Below are 23,054 nucleotides of genomic sequence, written 5' to 3'. Positions count from 1 at the left end.
AGGAGCAGGCCATTCGGCCCTTCGAGCCTGCTCTGCCATTCAATATGATCATGGCTGATCCTCTATCTCAATACCATATTCCCGCTCTCTCCCCATACCCCTCGATGCCTTTTGTGTCTAGAAATCTATCTATCTCCTTGTTAATTATATTCAGTGACTTGGCATCCATGGTGGTAACCGGTTACAATGGGCATCGTGTTCATTGACTGATGCGGAGTCACGATAAGCACAGATGAAGCGTTACGCTTGCTTGTGAAAGTTGCACGCAGTGTGTGCTATTGGTGCTGAAACTGACCACTCGCTTCAGTTGTGAAATCGTCGTCCATTGTGAATACAGGAAACTTTGGTTTATCCGGAGGTTGTATGTCCGGAAACCTCGATCTAACGGCAGAAATCAGCAGCCGTTCTGTTAGTTTTTTTTTCTTTTTTTTTCTTCTCCTAGCATTTTTTTTAAACAGTCTCTGGAAAGCCTCTCTGAAGCTGTTGCTAAGCTACAGAGACGCTTCCAAGGTACGGGCTGACTGTTTACAAGCTGTTGCTAAGCAACAGTGTTTGTTGTCAGATACGGAGATGAAAACCTCCGTATCCTTCAACATTAGCGCTGGTCTGTCCGGAAGTTTTCATAGATCGGCATCACGCCGGTCCCGTCGGTGCCGGATATCGCGAAGTTTCCTGTACAAAGAATGATGACGAGGTTATGACCTGAGGATATCAGACACATCAAGAAAATTTATACACATGCTTGATGCAAGAGCAATGGGCCAGAATGACAAAGACGATGAGATATTCAAGCTTATAATTGCATGGTTATCGTGGCTGTGGCAGGATCTGCCCAGGAGATGAGGTTAATCAGAACTGGAGCAGAAAAGGATGAGACCTTGGGATCCTCAAATAAACTGCAATGGAGGGACATACAAAAGGTAAATCAAGACTGCTCTCCAGAAATACAACTGCATCTGTGGAGAGGAAGCAACAGTCATAGATGACACAGTGCTCAAAAGGGAGCGAGATTGTAATTTTCAGCAATTTACACAAGTTCACGTTGCAGAAGATTTATCCAGGCTAAATGATCATAGCGAAATGTAAAGAAATTGGTACGGATTGGCCCCAGTTTCAACTCCAGGTGGATTCCCCGCTCAGGCCCGAGTTAAAATTAGTCGGGTCTCAATGAGGTCATTGGGCCGCCACATGCGCACGTAAAGAAGGACCCTGTTGGCTCCGGGCGCGTGTCAGGAGAGCAGGTTAAAATTGCAGATGTTGCGATCATGGCGGCTTTCGGACAGGTAAGAGCCAGGGCGATTTTAACTGCCCACCCGCCAGGTTTCTGCTGAGCGAGTAGGGTTAAAGTCAGCCCCAATGTGTCGGTCCAGAACAAATCACAGCACTGCTCATCCTGCTTAAATGCAAGAACAAGCAAATCACCAAATGAAATTACAGCAAGAAAATCTGAGATGAAATGTTCCGAAGCACTTAAAAGACACATATAAAGGCTAAAGTTATGAAAACAATTCTAGACAGATCATTATTGGTTTCAAGTATAAGTCTATTACATTACAGGGTCCCTAAGAATGGACATACTTGAAAAATAGGAAGGGAACCAACTTGGAAGAGCGTAACTTGCAAATACGTTTGATGGAATGATATATTCCAAGCATTCACAGATGTATCTTTGATTCAGAAAGTGTCAATATTTCATATTTTCAGTATAAAAGTTAGGCACACAAAGTTAAATACAGATGGAGGAAGCCACTTGTTGTACCCAGCTCCGCCTTCCATAGAAACATACAGTTCCAACATCACAGCTTCCAGAATTGTTACCTCCAATCCTCTACCCACACCATTCCCAGTATTGATGATGCTTTGCATGAAGAAGTGCTTCCTGACATTAGTCCTAAACTTGCCTTTTACCTACTTGTGCCCCCTTGTCCTGCAGCGGTGTTTTAATTTGAACCAGTGCTGAGGATTAACCTAATCTATTCCACTGTAAAATCCCTTTTTGTCACCTCCTTTCAGTGTTGGAGCCCAAGTTTTTCTAATCTTTCCTCCTAACTCAATTCTTCTGACACAAGTAATTAATCTCACGGGCCTCCTTTGCACCACTGCCAGGGCTTTGATGTATCCCTTGTGCCTCGTTGACCAGTACTGAGCGTGGACTTCAAGATGCAGCCTGTCCGGAGCATCACATGGCTTCAGCGCAACAGCCTCAGACCAACACTTGCCTGATTTTTATGGGGAGAGGAGAGCACAAGGCAGGAGTGCGAGCAGCAATAACATTCTCGACTTGTGTCCTTGTAGTGTTTATGAATCTTGTTCTGAAACGGAATCTCATGCTAACTTGAGACAGAAGGGATTCCCTTATGGATGGATCGGAACGCTAGGATAAGCCCGTGTGTGTTCAATCGCACATTTTATACCACTTGTCAGCCTCTCGGTGGCTCATTTGCATTTTGATGGCTGGAGCTTCCCCTAATTGAATTGTGTGCTGTGCCTTGCTGCTGGCCTAATCACCCATCGTATCACTCCACAGACAGGGTGCTAAATGTGCACAGATGCAGTACTTCAAAACCGTGGCGATGGCCAAAAATCACAGGTTGCGTATACTATAGGAACAGAATATGAAACAGATGCACAGCGTATATATGAATACTCAGAAAATATCACAAAGGATATATAATTTTACATATGCTGAACGGACGTAAGCAGGACTGTTAATTTAGGAGTGAATAAATCATTAATATTCAATTCTGCCTCCACTCTGGGATAGAATCTGGATAGTCTCAGAGGCACGTGCCACAAACCTGCCTCTTCCCGTGCGCTTCAGCCCACTCCCCATCCCCCGTCACTGTGGTATTAAAACTCTCCAACAGCCTCCATCATGATATTCGAGAACCTGTATTCTTACATGAATCAAACCCAAGCACAATGACCCAGCGATGTGCAACAGTCTCTCATTTCAAAGGGATTTTTCAAATCACTCAGTTGGGAGAATTCTCCTCAAGCACAGGTCTTCCCAACATCCCTTCCCTAAAAACTGCCACATTAGTCCCAGATAACCATAAACTACAGATTTCAAAATATCAGCCATTAGCTGCACAAGAACACCAGTAGCTCGTTCCCCTGGCCCGATATCTGAGATATTCAGCAGTGTACTGGTCGCATTTCCTGATTGTTTTCAGTGCTCGTGATATCCTAAGTGTCACCACCACCACCACACATCGCAGCCCCCTGTTGTTTTCTGTCCACGTCACAAGTGGTGAATTACATGTAAAGGTCACAACACAAACTTCGAATGACATGTTATTTATATTCAGTCATCCACCAACACCATGACATGAATACGACAAATGAGATGTTGTTTAGATCAACAGGCTTGGTGCAACAGTAGGATCGGTCAGTCAGACAGTGATAAGAGTCGGACCAACAAGGCGTCAGTCACACAACGACAGGGCCGCAGCATCTGGTAAAAGGATGGGTCGGAAAAGAAAAATGATCTTACAACAGCAAAGCGGAGTTGTCTGCTCAGTTATGGGTAACTCCTGCTATTACAAAAATCGAGCAAAACTGTCCTACCTTTGACCACTTGGGGTTTAAGAGCCGTGCTTTAACTGCATCGTCCAGGGCCTTCTCGTACTCGTTCAGTTTTACCAGGACGGCCGACCGGTTGCTGTACAGGATGCAGTTCTGAGGGTCGGCTGCAATGGCTTCAGTGTAGAGCTGGACGCCGGTGGTGAAATCTCCGCTCTGACACGCTGCGTTGCTCTCTCGGACCTTCTCAACGAAAGCTGCTTTGCTGAGCGTGTGCACGCTGCTGCTACCAGAGATTCTGCGCATTAAGCTTTCTTCAAAGACGGAACTCTGCAACGAAACAAAATTCAACGTTCAATTTTGAAATAAAAAACGTTTCCTTTCCTTGCTGGGGTACAATCCCACGGTCACCTTCCAGTCCCTTGTCCAAGTGACTATTCTTCATTTGTGCGCAGAGACAGGGACAATTGGGGGAACATTACAAACAAGCTCGCCCATGAAATAACAACAGAAAATACTGGGAAAACTCAGCAGGCCAGGCAACATCCGTGGAGAGAGAAATAGAGTCAACGTTTTGGGTCGAAACCCTTCGTCAGGACTGAAACAGATTAAAAGGCCAGTTTGGAGGCTGGGAAATGGGGATGAAAGAAGAGAGAAGTGAAGAGACATTAAGAGGTATTCAAAACCAGACAAGATGGTGATAGAACTAGTAAAGAGACAAAAGACGGCTCTAGATTAGGTGTGAAACGCGCTGGCAGAATGAGAGACAGCTGCCATGTGGGAGAGAAAAAAAGGGGGAAGGGCACAAAACAAAGGTGTGGATAAAAAATATATATATAAATGTAATAGGGGCCGAGGTTATGATCTGAAATTGTTGAACTCAATATTGAGTCCGGAAGGCTGTAAAGTGCCTAATCGGAAGATGAGGTGCTGTTCCTCGAGCTTACGCTGGGTTTCCGTGGAACAATGCAAGAGCCCGAGTACGGTGAGGTCGGAGTGGGAATGGAGCGGTGAATTAAAATGACAGGCGACCGGAAGCTCAGGGTCATCCTTACGGACTGAACGGAGGTGTTCCGCAAAGCGGTCACCCAATCTGCGTTTGGTCTCCCCAATGTAGAGGAGACCGCATCGTGAGCAGCGAATACAGTACACTAGATTGCGAGAAGTGCAAGTAAATCGCTGTTTCACCTGGAAGGGGTGTTTGGGGCCCTGGACCCAGAGTCCACAAGTGAGCTTTCTAGCAGAGGGTACAAACCCAGGTTCATCGTTCCCTGCTCTCGCACCCATGGCCACTGAAGCTCAAATGAGATGAACTAACGCAGCAGATACCAGGGATTGGAACTTGCGACCTTCCCAGCTCAATGCCAAACCTGGCCGTGGTTTCACCAACTGAGCCACTAGGGGATTGATGTGCCTCAATTATTCCGAGACTCGAAGTTAGCAGAACAAAAGTAAGGCTTTTATTAACTCAGAACATAACACGTAAAATAGAGAGATGTCTTCCTTCAGGAGGCTGATGCCCGACTGAACTTAGATTACAAAGGAGCCAGGTATGGGCGGAGCCCTGCACACCAGTTCCAGCACATTCCAATACATAATACATGAGGACTGGGGGAAGGGAAAAGACACAGAAAGCAGGCAGTTACAAGACACAGAAAACAGGCAGTGATGAATGGAATATATTTCATCACATTCACCCCTTCTATAGATTTAGTCTGTTCGGGGGTTTGATAGTCCTCTGCGACCGACGTGGCTGTTGTGGTGCCGCGGGTGTCGGCTGGGTGTCCCCGGTAGCCTCCTGGGTCTCTGCCGGGGGTGCCGCCGGGGTTGTTGAAGGGGTAGTTGGTGGGGGTGCCGTTGGTCGATGTTCTTCCGGGGGTGATGAAAGAATAGTGGGTGGGTAAGGGTTGCTGTGATCGTCGTCGCTGCTATTGCCGTGGTTGTTGTCGATGCCGGCTGGGGCAACGTCTTTTATGGACACGGTGTCCTCCCTTCCGTCGGCGTGCCGGACATATGCGTATTGGGGGTTGGCGTGGAGTAGGTGTACTGGCTCCACGAGAGGGTCCGTCTTGTGGCCCCTCACATGCCTTCGCACGAGTACCGGACCTGGGGTGGAGAGCCATGACGGCATGGATACGCCTGAGGTGGATTTCCGAGGAAAGACAAACATTCGTTCATGAGGCGTGGCATTAGTGGCCGTACACAATAGCGACCGTATCGAATGGAGCACATCCGAGAGGACTTCCTGCCAGCGGGAGATAGGGAGGCCCTTGGTCCTTAGAGCTAGAGTGACTGCTTTCCACACTGTCCCGTTCTCTCGCTCCACCTGGCCGTTACCCCGGGGGTTGTAGCTGGTGGTACGGCTCGTGGCGATCCCCTTGGACAGCATGTACTGACGTAGCTCTTCACTCATGAAGGACGCCCCCCTATCCGTGTGGATATAGCTCGGCATACCGAACAGGCAGAACAGGCTGTTGAGGCATTTAATGACCGTGGCGCTGGTCATGTCTGGGCAGGGGAAGGCGAATGGGAAACGGGAGTATTCGTCCACAATGTTCAGGAAGTAAACATTGCGGTCGACGGACGGGAGGGGGCCCTTGAAATCTAAGCTGAGCCGCTCGAAGGGCCGTGTAGCTTTGATTAAGTGGGCTCTATCTGGGCGGTAGAACCGAGGCTTGCACTCAGCGCAAGTGCGGCAGTTCCTGGACAGAGACCGAACTTCCTCAATCGAGTAGGGTAAGTTACGGGACTTTATGAAGTGGAACAGCCGCGTGACCCCTGGGTGGCAGAGGTCGTTGTGGAGGGTCTGTAGCCGATCCTCGGTGGCGCTGGCACACATCCCTCGTGAGAGGGCGTCAGGGGATTCGTTAAGGGCCCCTGGCCGGTAAATGATGTCGTACTCGAAAGTGGAGAGCTCGATCTGCCACCTAAGAATCTTATCATTTTTAATCTTCCCCCTCTGTTTATTGTTGAACATAAACGCTACCGACCGCTGGTCGGTAAGTAGGGTGAAGCGTTTGCCGGCTAGGTAGTGGCGCCAGTGGTGCACTGCCTCCACGATGGCTTGGGCCTCCTTTTCCACGGAGGAGTGTCTGATCTCGGGGCCTTGGAGGGTCCTCGAGAAGAAAGCTACGGGCCGCCCCACCTGGTTGAGGGTGGCCGCCAAGGCGAAGTCGGACGCATCACTTTCCACTTGAAATGGAGTGTTCCCGTCCACTGCCTGTAGCGTGGCCCGCTCAATATCCTGCTTAATGCTTTTGAAGGCGGCGTGGGCCTCAGCAGAGAGCGGAAAAGAGGATGCTTTCAAGAGGGGGCGGGCTTTGTCGGAGTAGTTGGGGACCCATTGGGAATAGTAAGAAAATAACCCCAGGCACCTTTTCAGGGCTTTGGGAGTGTTGGGCAGGGGCAGCTCCCGTAGGGGGCGCAATCGGTCGGGGTCTGGTCCGATTTCCCCATTCTCCACCACGCTGCCCAGTATGCAGAGGCGCGTGGTGTTGAAAACGCACTTGTCCTCGTTATAGGTGAGGTTGAGTTTTTGTGCGGTTTTCAGGAACCTCTCGAGGTTCGAGTCGTGATCCTGCTGGTTGTGACCGCAGATGGTGACGTTGTCGAGGTAGGGGAAGGTTGCCTGCAAGTGGTGGTCATCGACCATGCGATCCATCTCCCTCTGAAAGACCGAGACCCCGTTCGTCACCCCAAAGGGGACTCTGAGGAATTGGTAGAGGCGTCCGTTCGCCTCGAAGGTGGTGTACGGGCAGTGCTCTGGTCTGATAGGGAGCTGGTGGTACGCTGACTTGAGGTCGATGGTGGAGAACACCCGGTATTGGGCGATTTGGTTCACCATTTCTGATATGCGGGGTAGCGGGTAGGCGTCTAGTAGGGTGTACCTGTTGATCGTTTGACTATAGTCGATCACCATCCGTTTCTTCTCGCTACCCCTTACCACTACCACTTGGGCGCGCCACGGGCTGTTGCTGTGTTCAATAATGCGCTCTTTCAGGAGCCTGTCTACCTCGGTCGCGATAAACCGCCTGTCCTCCCAGCTGTACCTCCTGCTTTTGGTCGCTATTGGCCGGCAGTTAGGGGTAAGGTTCGCGAATAGCGAAGGCGGCTTTACCTTCAGGGTAGCCAGACCGCACACTGTGAGGGGCGGCTGGGACCCACCGTACTTGAGCGTGATGCTTTGGTGGTTGCACTGGAAATCCAAACCCAAGATCACGCTCGCACATAGATTCTTCATGATTAATACTTTAAAATTATCATACACAGTTCCGTTAACGCACAATTGTACCGTGCAGTAACCCAGAATGGTCGATGTCTGGGTTTTATCGGCCATAGAGATGGTACCCTGAGCAGGGACCACCTTTAGGGAGAGTTGTTGTGCCAGTTCAGGGTGGATAAAACTCTCCGTGCTTCCACTGTCAATTAAGCATTTAACCCGGCACCCGTTTACCTCGATGTCCACAATTGATTTGGATAGCGGATGCGGCCTGGTCTGGTCCACTGTGACCGATGCCACTGTAGGGCCCTGATCGAGACAAGATGGCGTCCACGCTGTCTGCTCATAAGATGGCGGACCCCACGAGGTCGGGCAAGATGGCGTCCAAGATGGCCGCTCCCACGGCGCACACGCGGCGGTGGCGGGTTTTCCGGCGGTTGGTTTTCCGGCGGGGTTCCCTCTGCACACCTTCCCGAAGTGCCTCTTCTTACCGCACTTAAAGCAGGTGGTGCCTTTCGCCGGGCACAGGTTTCTGGTGTGCTTTGGCTGCCCGCAGAAGTAGCAGTTGGGTCCTTGACGCGTCGCGGCTGTCGTAGGGCTTCTGGGGGGAGAGCTGGGCCCCGCCGGTGTCGGGCTGCCGGGCGGGGAAGATGCCTTCCAGCATGGCGGCGCCCTCGGCGCACACGTGGCGGCGTGGGCGGCGCGGGCTGAAGAGTAGGTGTCCGAGTTTCTCTGGGCCATCTCCAGGGACCGCGCGGTGTCCGCAGCCTGTTTCAGGTCCAACTCCGTTTTTTCCAGCAGTCTTTGCCGGATGTGAGTGGAGCTGAGGCCTGTGATAAAGGCATCGCGAACAAGCTCATCGGTGTACACTGCGGCTTTTACATCTCGGCACTTACAGTCCTTGCCAAGCTTTTTCAGGATGCTTAGGAACTCCTCCACCGATTCCCCAGGTCGCTGTGCGCGAGTAGCGAGTAGATGCCTAGCATACACCTCATTCGTAGGCTGCTGGTAATGCGCCTTTAAGGTGTTGCAGGCGGCCAGGTACGTATCGGCGTCTTGGATGAGGGGGTAAACCCGGTGGCTTACCCAATTCCGTAGCATTCCGAGTCTCATCTTCGCAGTGTCCGTAGCGTCTTTGACGGCTGCGGAATTGTCCAGGAAGAATTCCATACAGTCAAACCAGTGTCCGAAGCGTGCTGATGCGTCCGGAGCATGTTGATCCAAATCCAAACGTTCGGGTTTCAGGAGTTGATCCATAGTGTTGAAAATTGAGTTAATAAAATTGATGTGCCTCAATTATTCCGAGACTCGAAGTTAGCAGAACAAAAGTAAGGCTTTTATTAACTCAGAACATAACACGTAAAATAGAGAGATGTCTTCCTTCAGGAGGCTGATGCCCGACTGAACTTAGATTACAAAGGAGCCAGGTATGGGCGGAGCCCTGCACACAACCAGTTCCAGCACATTCCAATACATAATACATGAGGACTGGGGGAAGGGAAAAGACACAGAAAGCAGGCAGTTACAAGACACAGAAAACAGGCAGTGATGAATGGAATATATTTCATCACAGGGAGCGACTCTTTAAAAATATACATTCGCCACACCCGTTATCAGCCTTTCGGCTAAAGTTTTCTTCCAGTCACCCTTCACCTTTGACAAAGGAGGCAGAGGTTAACAGCGCCTTTCAAAAGACACGTTCCATATTAGAATAATAAAATGTAAAGTGGAATGTAAATGTAAATGTGCCATATTCAGCCCCAGATCTCGGTTTTAATAAAAATCTGCAGCTGAACCAAGTTCCAGTTTCCTAGCGTTTAAACTCTTTCACCTCAGACAGTGCCAAATGTAATAACCTCAAACAGATAGCTCTGTGCCCTCATTCCTCTAGATTTTAGACACTGAGTGGGTATGGGCGGGTTTTGATGATCATTTGGGTGAATTATGAAACCACATCCATGTTAAAGGCTTTCACAAGTGGAGAATCCACGTGAAAATTATCAATAATAATCTGAGGTTAATTGGATCCTGCGAAGTACCATTGAAGCCTATTTTATGTTTCTATTTAAAATACCTTCAGCCATTCCAAGATGATTTTTTTTTTTGGCTTGAAAGGCGGAGCTATAAATAGAATTCAGAATTCTGGAAAATGCAGGAAACGAAAATGTCAAAAATCTAAATTTTTCCCAGGCCCCCGCCCCCAGTCGAAAACAAGAATCACAAGCTTTGAGCATGGATATCCCCTTCGGAACACCTTTCCTGCAGCACTCCCACATCTATCCCAAACCCAAACCCTGAAGGCAGTGCCGGTCATGGCTCAGTTGGGAGCACTCTCGCCTCTGAGCCAAAATGGTGGTGGGTTCAAGTCCCGCTCCAGAGGTTCGAGCACAAAAAATCTAGGCTGACACTCCCAGTGCAGTGCTGAGGGAGTGCCGCACTGTCGGAGGTGCCGTCTTTCGGATGAGACGATAAACCGACGCCCCTTCTGCTATAGGTGGACGCAAAAGTTCCCATGGCAATATTTTGAAGAGGAGCAGGGAAGTTATCGCCGGTGTCCAGGCTAATATTTATCCCTCAATCAACATCACTAAGGAAACAGATTATCTGGTCATTATCACATTGCTGTTTGTGGGAGCTTGCTGTGCGCAAATTGGCTGCCACGTTTCCTACATTACAACAGTGACTACATTTCGATAGTACTTCATTGGCTGTAAAGCACTTTGGGACGTCCTGACTTGTGAATGGCGCTAGTCTTTCTTTTCTTTTTCTTTCCTAAGAGTGCTAGAATGTTGGGTATCTCTACAGCTTAAGTTATAACATGGCTGCTGCTTGTTCCCCCACAACATGGACCTATATCTTCAGGGCCATTTTTGAGTAGTCAGGTTTTTAAGTGTTTGGTCAGCTTTAATTGGGTTTTCCAGGTTGGCACATATGGCTAACTTCCTCCAATATGGGGCTTGGCACTTCACCTAAGTTTCTCCAATTCAAATTTGGTTTTTTCTGCTCCTCTCAGTCGCTCCCAGCCTACATCACATGTTCTGCTGAGAAGTCAGCTGACCTTCTGCTGGGGGCCATCCGCCCTGAAGCTGACTACACAGAGGTGCCTTGAGTTGCCTTTTCACTCCAATTTTCCCTCTAGCCCTCGACTCTGCCTGGCACCTCTCATCAAGATCAGATCTTGTAAGAAACTGCAAACTTGAACTAACACCCTTTTGAGTTAGCACTGGCCCCAAAAGTTGGGTTTTTTGAAACTCGCCATTCACAATAAGACATGGTACGCCCCTTTTCGCAACGCCAGCTTTTTATGTATGCATATTTCATTCAGACACGGTGACATAGATCTTCAGAAGGAAGGAACTGGCACAGGATCACAATCCACAGGCTATTTTTGGAGATTGGATTTGATTTTTGGTTTTACGGTTCTGTAACCACAAAATCAGACATCTTTAAAACAAACAGTCAGTCAGTGACAACCACTCAAGAGTTGAGAGCACTTTAGAGCCCGGCGCAAATAAATGATTCCCTTCATTAACTTAAAAGATGTGTAGCGTTACCAATCACATTGTGGAAATGCTATAGCAACCAAATGTTGACACCATAGCAACTGAGCCACGCTCCCAGCAACACCAGGTGGTCCCACTTTCAGCGGAGACAGAGAACATGCAGGAGTGCTGAGAATCATTGACCTTTCATCCCTTCAGCTGTAGCTTTGATGTACTCTGTTCTCACCCTCCCACGTGAGAAGATCAAGAGGACAATTTACAGTAATTATTTAATTTTTTACACTGAGCTCATTGTGTCACAATCCAAAACTACATAAATGTGCAGATCTGCAAAGCAGCATGCATCCCTTTTATAAAAAAAACCCACTTAAACAGTACATCATGTTGAAACACTTCAAAGCATTTCATACTGTACTTTCGAAACGCAGCGATTGTTATGTAGACAAAAACAACCACCATTTGAGGCCAGTAACGTCCCAGAGACAGCAATGATTACGCACGTTTTAGAAATGATCTATACAACTGTGGGTAATACAGCTTCCATTTGAATGTGACACTGATGTAGGTGTGTCCTCATAAAGGACTGGATAAAGTTGAGGATTTATTAGACGGAGAATAATCATTTTTGGCTTGGGATTTCCAGGCTTTTTTTGTTGCAAATCACTGTGCCCCATGACATCGCAGCAATTTTAAATAAAACTGGCTTTAATTTTCTCCCTAGCATATTTTTTTGTTTCCAGGTGCTGTCCGACGATTGACAAGGCGGGAATGTGACCTGCTCCGAAACCCATCACTGCCATTGGGAGGTAGATGAGCACAGCCTGGGCCTACACTCCCTGCTACTGGGGAAATGCCTCCTCCTGACATTAATCAGCAAAGCACATTAATCCCAGAGAAACTGAGGTTGTTCTCCTTAGAGCAGAGCAGAGAGATTGGATAGTGGTGTTCAAAATCATGAAGGGTTTAGATAGAGTAAATAAAGAGAAACTGTTTCCAATGGCTGAAGGGCCAATAACCAGAGGGCACAGATTGAAGGTGAAAGAACCAGAGGCGACAAGAGCAAAAAAATATTTTACGCAACGAGTGGTTAGGATTTGGAATGCACTGCCCAATAGGGTGGTGGATACAGATTCAATAGTCACCTTCAACAGGGAATGGGATAAATACTTGAAGGTGGACAAAATTGCAGGGATATGGGGAACGAGCCGAGGAGTGGGACTAGCTGGATGGCTCTTCGAAAGACTCAATGGGCCAAATGGCCTCCTTCTGTGCCGTATGATTCTATGATACATGCAGAGTGCGAGCATGTCATCAGTCCCATGGCGCTGATGGTCTTAGGGCGTCGCTACCAACAAACAGCAATGCAGGTGCACGGCAACCCCACCACATCTGCTGTATGCGTGATGCAGAGAAAGATATTTTGCAAGGCGCAGGAAACATTTGCTGAAACACCTCTGAGCTAGGGAGGAGAAAAAAAAGCTAAGTTTCCCCCACTCCTGATCATTATCCAATGACTCCTGTTGCAAAGTCTACATGTGTGGACAGGACTAGACCTAGCAGCGATGGCCTCTGTGATTAAACAGCCTGTTGACACTCGTCACCTGGGCTCATACATTAAGAATGGCGACCAGGCGAGGAACCTGAAGACTGCATTCTCTTGGACTGAAGAGCAACTGCCAGCACCACAGGTATCCGATCCGAGGCTGTACTGCCTGGTACATTTTAAATCCACCGCACAGGACCAGAACTCCACCAATGTAAATTTCTTCTAATTCTCACGTAAGTGTACTTTGTCTCCGAGCTAGATTGGACCTATTCAACATTACAGCAGAGGTAGCAACTGAAAAAAACAAACAGTCTTTAAGAACAGTGGACTAAATTTCTTTCTGGAGATGCTAATCTGTATAAGCCGAAGAGCCACTTCTCGTTCCCAACACTGAGTATATTTGCGTGCTAGAATCTTTCACTTTCCACATTCTCTTACTTTCCAAATTTATATGTGGAGACTCGGTCACTAGTTGTTTCGAAAATAGTTTTTCACGTTTGACTTGCTTCAGTATTTTTTATATCAATTATGGAGACAGCAGTGACATGGTGGCATCAAGTTTCGGGTTCATTCAGCTGTTTCCACTTACACAGTTTTACTAGTCACTGATGACAAAGTGCTAGGAGTGGATGGCTGTGCCGATATTTAGCTGCCACATCAAAAAAATACACAGAGCGTCGCCTACAGTCCGCTTAAACCAGGCGAGGCTTGATGGTCATGATGAAACTGTAACGTGATTTTATAGAAACTACTCAGAACATCAAGGATGAGATTTTTAAGAAAGAGTTCCTCCCTCCAGTACTCTACCTGGCATCCAGCCGCATTTGTTGCCCCTAATGTCCTTGCTGCTATTGGTCTGTCTGGGCGATCAGTTCAAACATTTACCATACCTGCAGTGAAAAAAAAAATTCTGAAAACAAATCACTTTTCTACGGCAGTCAGGAGACCAAGTGGGAAGAAAGAAGAGAAAAAGAAGTTGGGAGAAAAAGGCTGAAGGTGTAGGAATTGACTAATTCCTAACTAATAACTGAGGTCGACTCAGGAGATCACTCAAACAGGTCTTTAATGTAAAACTAAACGAGTTCAAACAGTTTGATGAGATCAATACAGGGGAGCCAAGAAAACAGGTCTTAACAAGATGGAGATTCCATGAGGACTGCCTGGGCACTCACGTGGTTTGCGACGTGACGTCATCGCGTTTGCCCGCGTTTTCCCGCACTCTTAAAGGGGCCACGCCCCGTGCATACAAACACTATATACAAAACAAAGTAATGTCTAACACAATGGTACAGGCTTAGGCTGGTGTTAGAACATCGTTAAAGGGAATTATATACAGTTGCCCAGAGTCATTCAGTGGTTCCGCCACAAAAGGTACAGTTGGAGAATTTCTAAGGAGGCTTCTGAAGGCAGCGAGATAGAAGGTAAGATGATGAGATATTGAAAGAGAATTTCAAACGGCAGGTGGATAGTGGCTCAGAGACTGGCTACTGATGGTGGGGCAGCAATCGAAGTGTTGGAGGAGCAGAGAGTGCGTGCAAGGATTGCTCAGATATAGCCAGTCTCAGCAAGGGCAGCACGGTGGCATAGTGGTTAGCACTGTTGCCTCACAGCGCCAGGGACCCGGGTTCGAATCCGGCCTCGGGCGACTGTCTGTGTGGAGTTTGCACATTCTCCCCGTGTTTGCGTGGGTTTCCTCCGGGTGCTCCGGTTTCCTCCCACAGTCCAAAGATGTGCGGGTTAGGATGATTGACTATGATAAATTGACCCTTAGTGTTAGGGGGATTAAATACGTGGGGTTACAGGGATAGGGTGGGATATGTGTTGGTGTAGGGGTTACGGGGATCGGGTGGGATATGTGTCGGTGCAGGCTCGATGGGCCGAAATGGCCTCTATCTGCACTGTGGGGTTTCTGTGATAGGGAAGTGAGGCTGTGAAACAGAGGACAAAGAGTCTTCGGTTAATTTGTTGAGAATACTAGTGGAATTTGGTGGGAATGATATGCTTTTGAGAATCCTGTGGTGGGGGAAGAGGTGAGGTAAAATTAAAATATTGATACAAGTCAACAATTCTCTGTATATTTGTGCAGTCGGTCCATTTGTAAGTACTTTCCTCACACCCTTCTCAGTATATTTCAAGGGTATGTGCTGATAATGGCACAACTTCCTCACAGCAAGAACACCCAGCCCCTCAAAAAATGTTTACTCATCCATCCCCTCACATACAGTAGTACTTGGCATGTGTCTAGAACTTGATCATACATCATCCAGTTGTAGTGAGGGAAAGCTGCAAACAAATATCCCCAGTTCACTGTAAATACAAATGATTATGAAGTTGTGTTTTACTCTAGTCTACTCTCACTGATGAAACACACTAGAATATTTATGTAAAATATCATGTTGAGCATAAACACCGGCATAGACCAGTTGGGTCGAATGGCCTGTTTTCATGCTGTAAATTCTATGTAATATAGGCATAATTCCCAGAGTCTAATGCGGGAAGTCACTGACGAAATCAGATGAAATTCCAATAAAACTTCTGAGTTTTTGAAGTTAAATTATTCGAGATATGAGAGACGGAGAGAGCGCACTGAAAACAGATCTCCTACTCATCCCCGAAACAGGACAATGTCAAATCAAAAACTTCTGATCTGCTTTAATAAAAAATCTTCTGATCCAAACACATGAATTTTCAGGAGTGAAATTAGGAAACACTTCTACACACAAAGGGTGGTAGAATTTTTCGAGGGGGTGACTAGGTGTGTGGATGAGGGTAGTGCAGTTGATGTAGTCTACATGGACTTCAGTAAGGCTTTTGACAAAGTCCCGCATGGGAGACTGGTCAAGAAGGTAAGAGCCCATGGGATCCAGGGCAATTTGGCACATTGGATCCAAAATTGTCTTAGTGGCAGGAGGCAGAGGGTGATGGTCAAAGGTTGTTTTTGTGACTGGAAGCCTGTATCCAGTGGTGTACCGCAGGGATCAGTGCTGGGTCCTTTGCTGTTTGTAGTGTACATTAATGATTTAGATATGAATGTAGATGGTATGATCAGTAAGTTCGCAGATGACACGAAAATTGGTGGAGTGGTTAAATAGTGAGGAGGGAAGCCTCAGGCTACAGGATGATATAGACGGGTTGGTCAGATGGGCAGAGCAGTGGCAAATGGAATTTAACCCTGAAAAGTGTGAGGTGATGCATCTTGGGAGGACTAACAAGGCAAGGGAATACACAATGAATGGTAAGACCCTAGGAAGGACAGAGGATCAGAGGGACCTTGGTGTGCATGCACATAGATCCCTGAAGGCAGCAGGACATGTAGATAAGGTGGTTAAAAAGGCATATGGGATACTTGCCTTCATTAGCCGAGGCATAGAATATAAGAGCAGGGAGGTTATGATGGAGCTGTACAAAACGCTAGTTAGGCCACAGCTGGAATACTGTGTGCAGTTCTGGTTGCCACACTATAGGAAGGATGTGATTGCATTGGAGAGGGTGCAGAGAAGATTCACCAGGATGTTACCTGGGCTGGAGTGCTTCAGCTATGAAGAGAGACTGGGCGGGCTGGGGTTGTTTTCCTTAGAGCAGAGTAGGCTGAGGGGGGACCTGATTGAGGTGTACAAAATTATGAGGGGCATAGATAGGGTAGATAGAAAGGAACTTTTCCCCTTAGTAGAGGGCTCAATAACCAGGGGGCATAGTTTCGAGGTAAGGGGCAGGAGGTTTAGAGGGGTTTTGAGAAAAAACTTTTTCACCCAGAGGGTGGTTGGAATCTGGAACTCACTGCCTGAAAGGGTGGTAGAGGCAGGAACCCTCACAACATTCAAGAAGCATTTAGATGAGCACTTGAAACTCCATAGCATACAAGGCTACGGACCTAGTGCTGGAAAATGGGATTAGAATAGACAGGGCTCGATAGCTGGCGCGGACACGATGGGCCGAAGGGCCTCTTTCTGTGCTGTATAAATCTATGACTCTATGACTAAGTTTGGAATTCTCTTCCACAAATGGCAATTGATGCTATATCAATTGTTAATTTTAAATCGGAGATTGATAGATTTTTATTAACCAAAGGTATTAAGGAATTTGGGCTCAAGGTGGGTATATGGAGTTAGGTCGCAGATCAGCCATGATCTCATTGAATGGCGAAACAGGCTCGAGGGGCTGAATGGCCAACTCCTGTTCCTATGTTCCTATGAATTTAATGAAGGAATTTAAATAAATAGTGACCAGTCCCAATATTTCAGCTATTTGTTAAGATTTGCATTTTTTCCGGTTTTTCTCAAGTTATTTTTGGCAGGTGACCTGAATCTGTTAACTGTCACTAGGAGAGGGATAAGAGTAGTCAGAGGTGAATCAGCCATCACTTGGGGGAGATGGAGAGAGGGAGTGAGAGAGGGGAGGGTGAGAGAGAGAGAGAGGGGGGAGAGAGAGAGAGGGGGAAGAGAGAGAGAGGGGGAAGAGAGAGAGAGGGGGAAGAGAGAGAGAGGGAGAAGAGAGAGAGGAGGGGAAGAGAGAGGGGGGAAGAGAGAGGGGGAAGAGAGAGGGGGAGAGAGAGGGGGAAGACAGAGAGGGAGGGGGGTTGAGAGAGTGTGAAAGAGAGAGAGAGAGAGAGGGGTTGAGAGAGAGGGGGGTTGAGAGAGAGGGGGGGTGAGAGAGAGGGGGGTGAGAGAGAGGGGGGTGAGAGAGAGGGGGGTGAGAGAGAGGGGGGGTGAGAGAGAGGGGGGGTGAGAGAGGGGGGGGGTTGAGAGAGAGGGGGGTTGAGAGAGAGGGGGGTTGAGAGAGAGGGGGGTTGAGAGAGAGAGAGAGAGAGAGAGAGAGAGGGGTTGAGAGAGAGGGGGGGGTGAGAGAGAGGAGGGGTGAGAGAGAGGGGGGTGAGAGAGAGGGGGGTGAGAGAGAGGGGGGTGAGAGAGAGGGGGGGTGAGAGAGAGGGGGGGTGAGAGAGAGGGGGGGTGAGAGAGGGGGGGTGAGAGAGAGGGGGTGAGAGAGAGGGGGGGTGAGAGAGAGGGGGGGTGAGAGGGGGGGTGAGAGAGAGGGGGGGTGAGAGAGAGAGAGAGAGAGAGAGAGGGGGTTGAGAGAGGGGGGGGGTGAGAGAGAGGGGGTTTGAGAGAGGGGGGGTTGAGAGAGAGGGGGGGTTGAGAGAGAGGGGGGGTTGAGAGAGAGGGGGGGTTGAGAGAGAGGGGGGGTTGAGAGAGAGGGGGGGTTGAGAGAGAGGGGGGGTGAGAGAGAGGGGGGGTGAGAGAGAGGGGGGGTGAGAGAGAGGGGGGGTGAGAGAGAGGGGGGGTTGAGAGAGAGGGGGTTGAGAGAGAGAGAGGGGGTTGAGAGAGAGAGAGGGGGTGAGAGAGAGAGGGGGTGAGAGAGAGAGAGGGGGGGTGAGAGAGAGGGGGGGGGTGAGAGAGAGAGGGGGGGTGAGAGAGAGAGGGGGGGTGAGAGAGAGAGGGGGGGTGAGAGAGAGGGGGGGTGAGAGAGAGAGGGGGGGTGAGAGAGAGGGGGGGTGAGAGAGGGGGGGTGAGAGAGAGAGGGGGGTGAGAGAGAGGGGGGTGAGAGAGAGGGGGTGAGAGAGAGGGGGGTGAGAGAGAGGGGGTGAGAGAGAGGGGGGTGAGAGAGAGGGGGGGTGAGAGAGAGGGAGGTTGAGAGAGAGAGAGAGGGGGGTGAGAGAGAGGGGGGTGAGAGAGAGGGGGGGTGAGAGAGAGAAGGGGGTGAGAGAGAGAGGGGGGTGAGAGAGAGAGGGGGTGAGAGAGAGAGGGGGTGAGAGAGAGGGAGGTTGAGAGAGAGGGGGGTGAGAGAGAGAGAGAGAGAGAGGGGGGGAGAGAGAGAGGGGGTGAGGGAGAGGGAGGTTGTGAGAGGGGGGGTTGAGAGAGAGGGGGTGAGAGAGAGGGGGGGTTGAGAGAGAGGGGGGGTTGAGAGACAGGGGGGTGAGAGAGAGAGAGAGGGGGAGAGAGAGAGAGAGGGGGGGAGAGAGAGGGGTGTGAGAGAGAGAGGGGGGTGAGAGAGAGGGAGGTTGAGAGAGAGGGGGGGTTGAGAGAGAGGGGGGTGAGAGAGAGAGAGAGAGGGGGGAGAGAGGGGGGTGAGAGAGAGGGGGGGTGAGAGAGAGAGGGGGGGTGAGAGAGAGGGGGGTGAGAGAGAGGGGGGTGAGAGAGAGGGGGGTGAGAGAGAGGGGGGGTGAGGGAGAGAGGGGGGTGAGAGAGAGAGGGGGGTGAGAGAGAGGGAGGTTGAGAGAGAGGGGGGTTGAGAGAGAGGGGGGTTGAGAGGGGGTGTGATGAAATATTCCATTCATCACTGCCTGTGACTGTGGTCGGTTTCAGTGTCATTTCCCTTCCCCCAGTCCTCATTGTATTGTTTATTGGAAATTGCTGGAATGTGCTTTGTGTGTAGGGCTCCGCCCATACCTGGCCCCTTTTGTAAGCTAGCTCAGTCTGGCCTCAGTCTCCAGAAGGAAGATACCTCTCTCTCTTACGTGTTACTTTCTAAGTTAATAAAAGCCTTGTTTTGTTTCGCTAACATCGAGTCTCGGAATTATTGAGGCACATCAGGGGGTGAGAGAGAGGGGGGGTTGAGAGAGAGGGGGTGAGAGAGAGAGAGAGAGGGGGGGAGAGAGAGAGGGGGTGAGAGAGAGAGAGGGGGGAGAGAGAGAGGGGGTTGAGAGAGAGAGGGGGGTGAGAGAGAGGGAGGTTGAGAGAGAGGGGGGGTTGAGAGAGAGGGGGGTGAGAGAGAGAGAGGGGGGAGAGAGAGGGTGAGAGAGAGAGAGGGGGAGAGAGAGAGAGAGAGAGAGGGGTGAGAGAGGGAGGGGGTGAGAGAGAGAGAGAGAGAGAGAGAGAGAGAGAGGGAGGGGTGAGAGAGGGAGGGGGTGAGAGAGAGAGAGAGAGGGAGGGGTGAGAGAGGGAGGGGTGAGAGAGGGAGGGGGTGAGAGAGAGAGAGGGGGGGTGGGAGGGGTGAGAGAGGGAGGGGGTGAGAGAGAGAGAGGGGGGGTGAGAGAGAGCGAGAGAGGGGGTGAGAGAGAGAGAGAGAGCGAGAGAGAGAGGGGTGAGAGAGGGAGGGGGTGAGAGAGAGAGAGAGAGAGGGAGGGGTGAGAGAGAGAGAGAGAGGGAGAGAGGGAGAGAGGGGGTGAGAGAGAGGGAGGCTATGCTCATTCCCCCACCCCAGCTGCAAAATTGAAATGAGAATTATGAGTTGGGGAAGCAAAGCCATAAAGCTCAGTACCATGACTTCACAGTGTTGTGTATTTTGAATGTTGTATTTGAATTGTTCCACATAGCTTACCGTAGTTGTGATGTGCAATGCACTATGGGAAATATAGTGCATGAAGTGGAAGAGATTCTTCTGGGAGTAATGGCTGTTAACTGAACTCTGTCCCCTGCATACTCTTTTAATTGAATGTTACTGGTTTATCTGGATGCACTAAAGTATGCAAAAGATTGAAAGTCTTTGGTGCCATCACACTTAACAATGTAGGTACTACTTTGTTCCCTCTAATGTCATTTGCTTGTGTGAGGTATTCAAATCGTTCTGTGTATGAGCTCCATTGTTCAACATTCTCATCAAACGGTCCAATGTTACCGATAATTCCAGCCATTTTCCTTCTCTCAGGCTCCTAATTATCATTCACTAAGGATCCTTCCAATGTTGAACTCAACTAAAATCACTATCAGTTATTTAGTGCTTCAATTCACAGATCGTTTCAGTTGAATAAATGTCCTTTCCGATTTACTCACTGCTTTTCCTCCCCTTCCTCAAGTCGTTAATACCTTATACGTCGTCTCGTCTTCCCGCCATTGCAAGCTCCTTTCCTCGAGCCAGCCTCACTTTAATTAACTGTCCACGGCAAAATAAGCAGTTTTAAACACGTAAAACCCGACTATCTTCCGCACAGCAGAGCCACGTAAGTTCAGACGTCCTCGTCGCCACTTTTGTTGAATCTCAAGAGTTTATTAACCTTGCTTGTATAACAATTAAAAGAGTACGCAGGAGACAGAACCCTGCATAAGAACGCAAATAAAGGCCCCAACCCTTCCTAATTAAAAAGGGAGCCTCAGCACCAGGATCCTCCTGTTTTAAAGTAGGTGAGAGAATTATCTGAGGATGAGGCCCCTCTCTGTTACCGTGATCCCGATGGTGAAGCCATCCTCATTCACATCCACTGCCACCATTTCATGTACACCCCAGCTATGATGTAAAGCCTGAACTCTCCTGTTATGTAGAACACTATTGGCTCGACACAGTAAATCTATCAACACACAAAAAGACTTGTGTGCAGAGCACGTCGATCACACATTACACACATTTCAAAGTGTTAAAGTATACAAAAAAAGTGTCATTTCCTGTTGGTTTTTCGGATGTTCAAACTTGACTTCTCTCCAAGGGCAAGTGCCATGGGTCAGCAAACAACTTCCCATCTGCAATAACCTCCGTCAACACTGATCCTCTGAATTCAGGACATACCTATTCAAACCACTTCCCCACAGGGAGTACCGAGAATCGTGTCCAAACAGGAACAGGCCAGGTTAAATATAGCTCCGTCTTTGCAGCTGAACATCACGACTATACGCCAGACGGTTCATGAGCAATGCTGCTGGAGATCAGCTTGTATCGTAAATAACACTGAATAAAAGAGGCTAGACACAGCTATTGAACTCAGGACAAAGGTTTTATAAAGACACTAAATACAGCACAGTACAAAAACCTGCCACCTGCAGCTCTGTATCCCTCCTGATTTGTAGAATTTTCCAATGTTGGGTCACTGCAGATCCACATACCAGCATTCGTCTCTAGAACCATCTTTAGTACAAGCCCATAAACATAAAACTACTACAGTAACAGGATAGGTTTGAGATGATATAGCACACTCTCCAAACAGCTGTCAACGAGGCTTTATTCACCCCAGACAGGGTTTTATTACTATTTATTCTCCTTTAAGGACTAACTCCTTCTGGGGCGACATTGCCACGGCAGCTGGCAGCCCTCCAGATTCTCACTCAATTGGCCATCTTTCATGTGTGAGTCGAGACACCGAGGGGGGAAATTCTCCTCCACGATCCCGTCCAAAATCAGAAGCCAGCACTGGAGGAGCAGACAATAGGCTGGAGGGGGTTACAAAGATTGGGCGAAGTGAGGCCATGGAGGCATTTTTAAACAAGTATGGTGATTTTGAAATCAATACGTTTAGGGGCTGGGGAGCTGGGGCAATAGACGAGCTGGCCTTAATGTAAGTTCGGATATAGGCAGTGGAGTTTTGAACAAATTGGAGTTTATGAAGGAGGGAGGCAAGCGAGCAAAATGTTGGATAAGTGGGCTGGGAGGAGATGATGGATAGGTGAGAGTTTGGGGGTGGGGGTAGGTTGAGGTAGCGATGGAGGAGGGCAATGTTACAGAGGTGGATATAGATGCCTTAGTGATGGACAGGATATGGGATTTGCAGCTCAGCTCCCGGTCAAACAGGACACGGAGGTTATAGATACACTGTCAAGTTCGGTCTGAGCGAGCAGCTGTGGAGGGGAAGGAATGGCAACAGACTACTTGCCCAGAACTGTCCTTGCCTGAATTCACACATGAACTTGCCACCAGAAGCAGAAACCCCGACTGACCTTTGTCCTTCCTAGCGAGCGTGTGCTGAAACCAACTATCGTGGCCGACTGCTGAATTTATCCGCATTTTCAGAAAGTGCTGACTTTTCAAATGCTGTATCACAGGACTTTTAATAAAACAGGGACAATTAACAACTTTCTCAATTTATCTAATCATTACCAAACATGACAGACATTACATTTATATAGCGCCTTTCATGACCTCAGGACATTCCAAAGCACTTCTCAACCAATGGAGTACTTTGAGGTGTAGTCACTGTTGTAATGTAGGAAACGCAGCAGCCAATTTGCACACAGCAAGCTCCCACAAACAGCAATGAAATAAATGACCAGATAACCTGTTTTAGGTGTTGGTTGAGTGATAAATTTTGACCAGAACACGGGGAGAACTCCCTTGTTCTTTCAGATAGTGCCATGGGATGTTTTAAGTCCACTTGAGAGGGAAGACAAGGCCTCAGTTTAACGTCTCATCCAAAAGACAGCACCTCCAATAGTGCAGCACTCCGACAGTACTGTACTGGAGTGTCAGCCTGGATTATGTGCTCATGGGGTTTTAGACCATAATTGCCATTGCTGGTGCAGATGTGGATAACATTGTGGTTCTACCAGGAGTAGTCTGGCAGTGCACAACACCCAACTAAGGCAGATGTTGCATTCAGTAGTTTCATTCCATACTCACTAGTTTA

The 23,054-nt window shown here is 48.8% G+C and overlaps 1 protein-coding gene across 4 annotated transcripts in view; it reads right to left on the bottom strand.

Annotated features, from left to right (window-relative positions):
• ttc28 (tetratricopeptide repeat domain 28) overlaps window positions 1-23,054 on the bottom strand; it is an 859,201-nt gene that overhangs the window by 792,454 nt on the left and 43,693 nt on the right. For all 4 annotated transcript variants that reach the window (XM_085961472.1, XM_085961475.1, XM_085961474.1 and 1 more), the window contains exon 2: window positions 3,571-3,855. In XM_085961472.1, the coding sequence (XP_085817598.1) occupies window positions 3,571-3,855 (285 nt within the window). The remainder of the gene's footprint in view (window positions 1-3,570; window positions 3,856-23,054) is intronic.

Source organism: Somniosus microcephalus, chromosome 19, assembly GCF_052327205.1.
Source record: "Somniosus microcephalus isolate GS21.2 chromosome 19, FLI_Smic_1.0, whole genome shotgun sequence".
Lineage (NCBI taxonomy): Eukaryota > Metazoa > Chordata > Chondrichthyes > Squaliformes > Somniosidae > Somniosus > Somniosus microcephalus.
The sequence above is the reverse complement of the archived record's forward strand: the minus strand, read 5'-3'. Positions and strand labels throughout refer to the sequence as shown.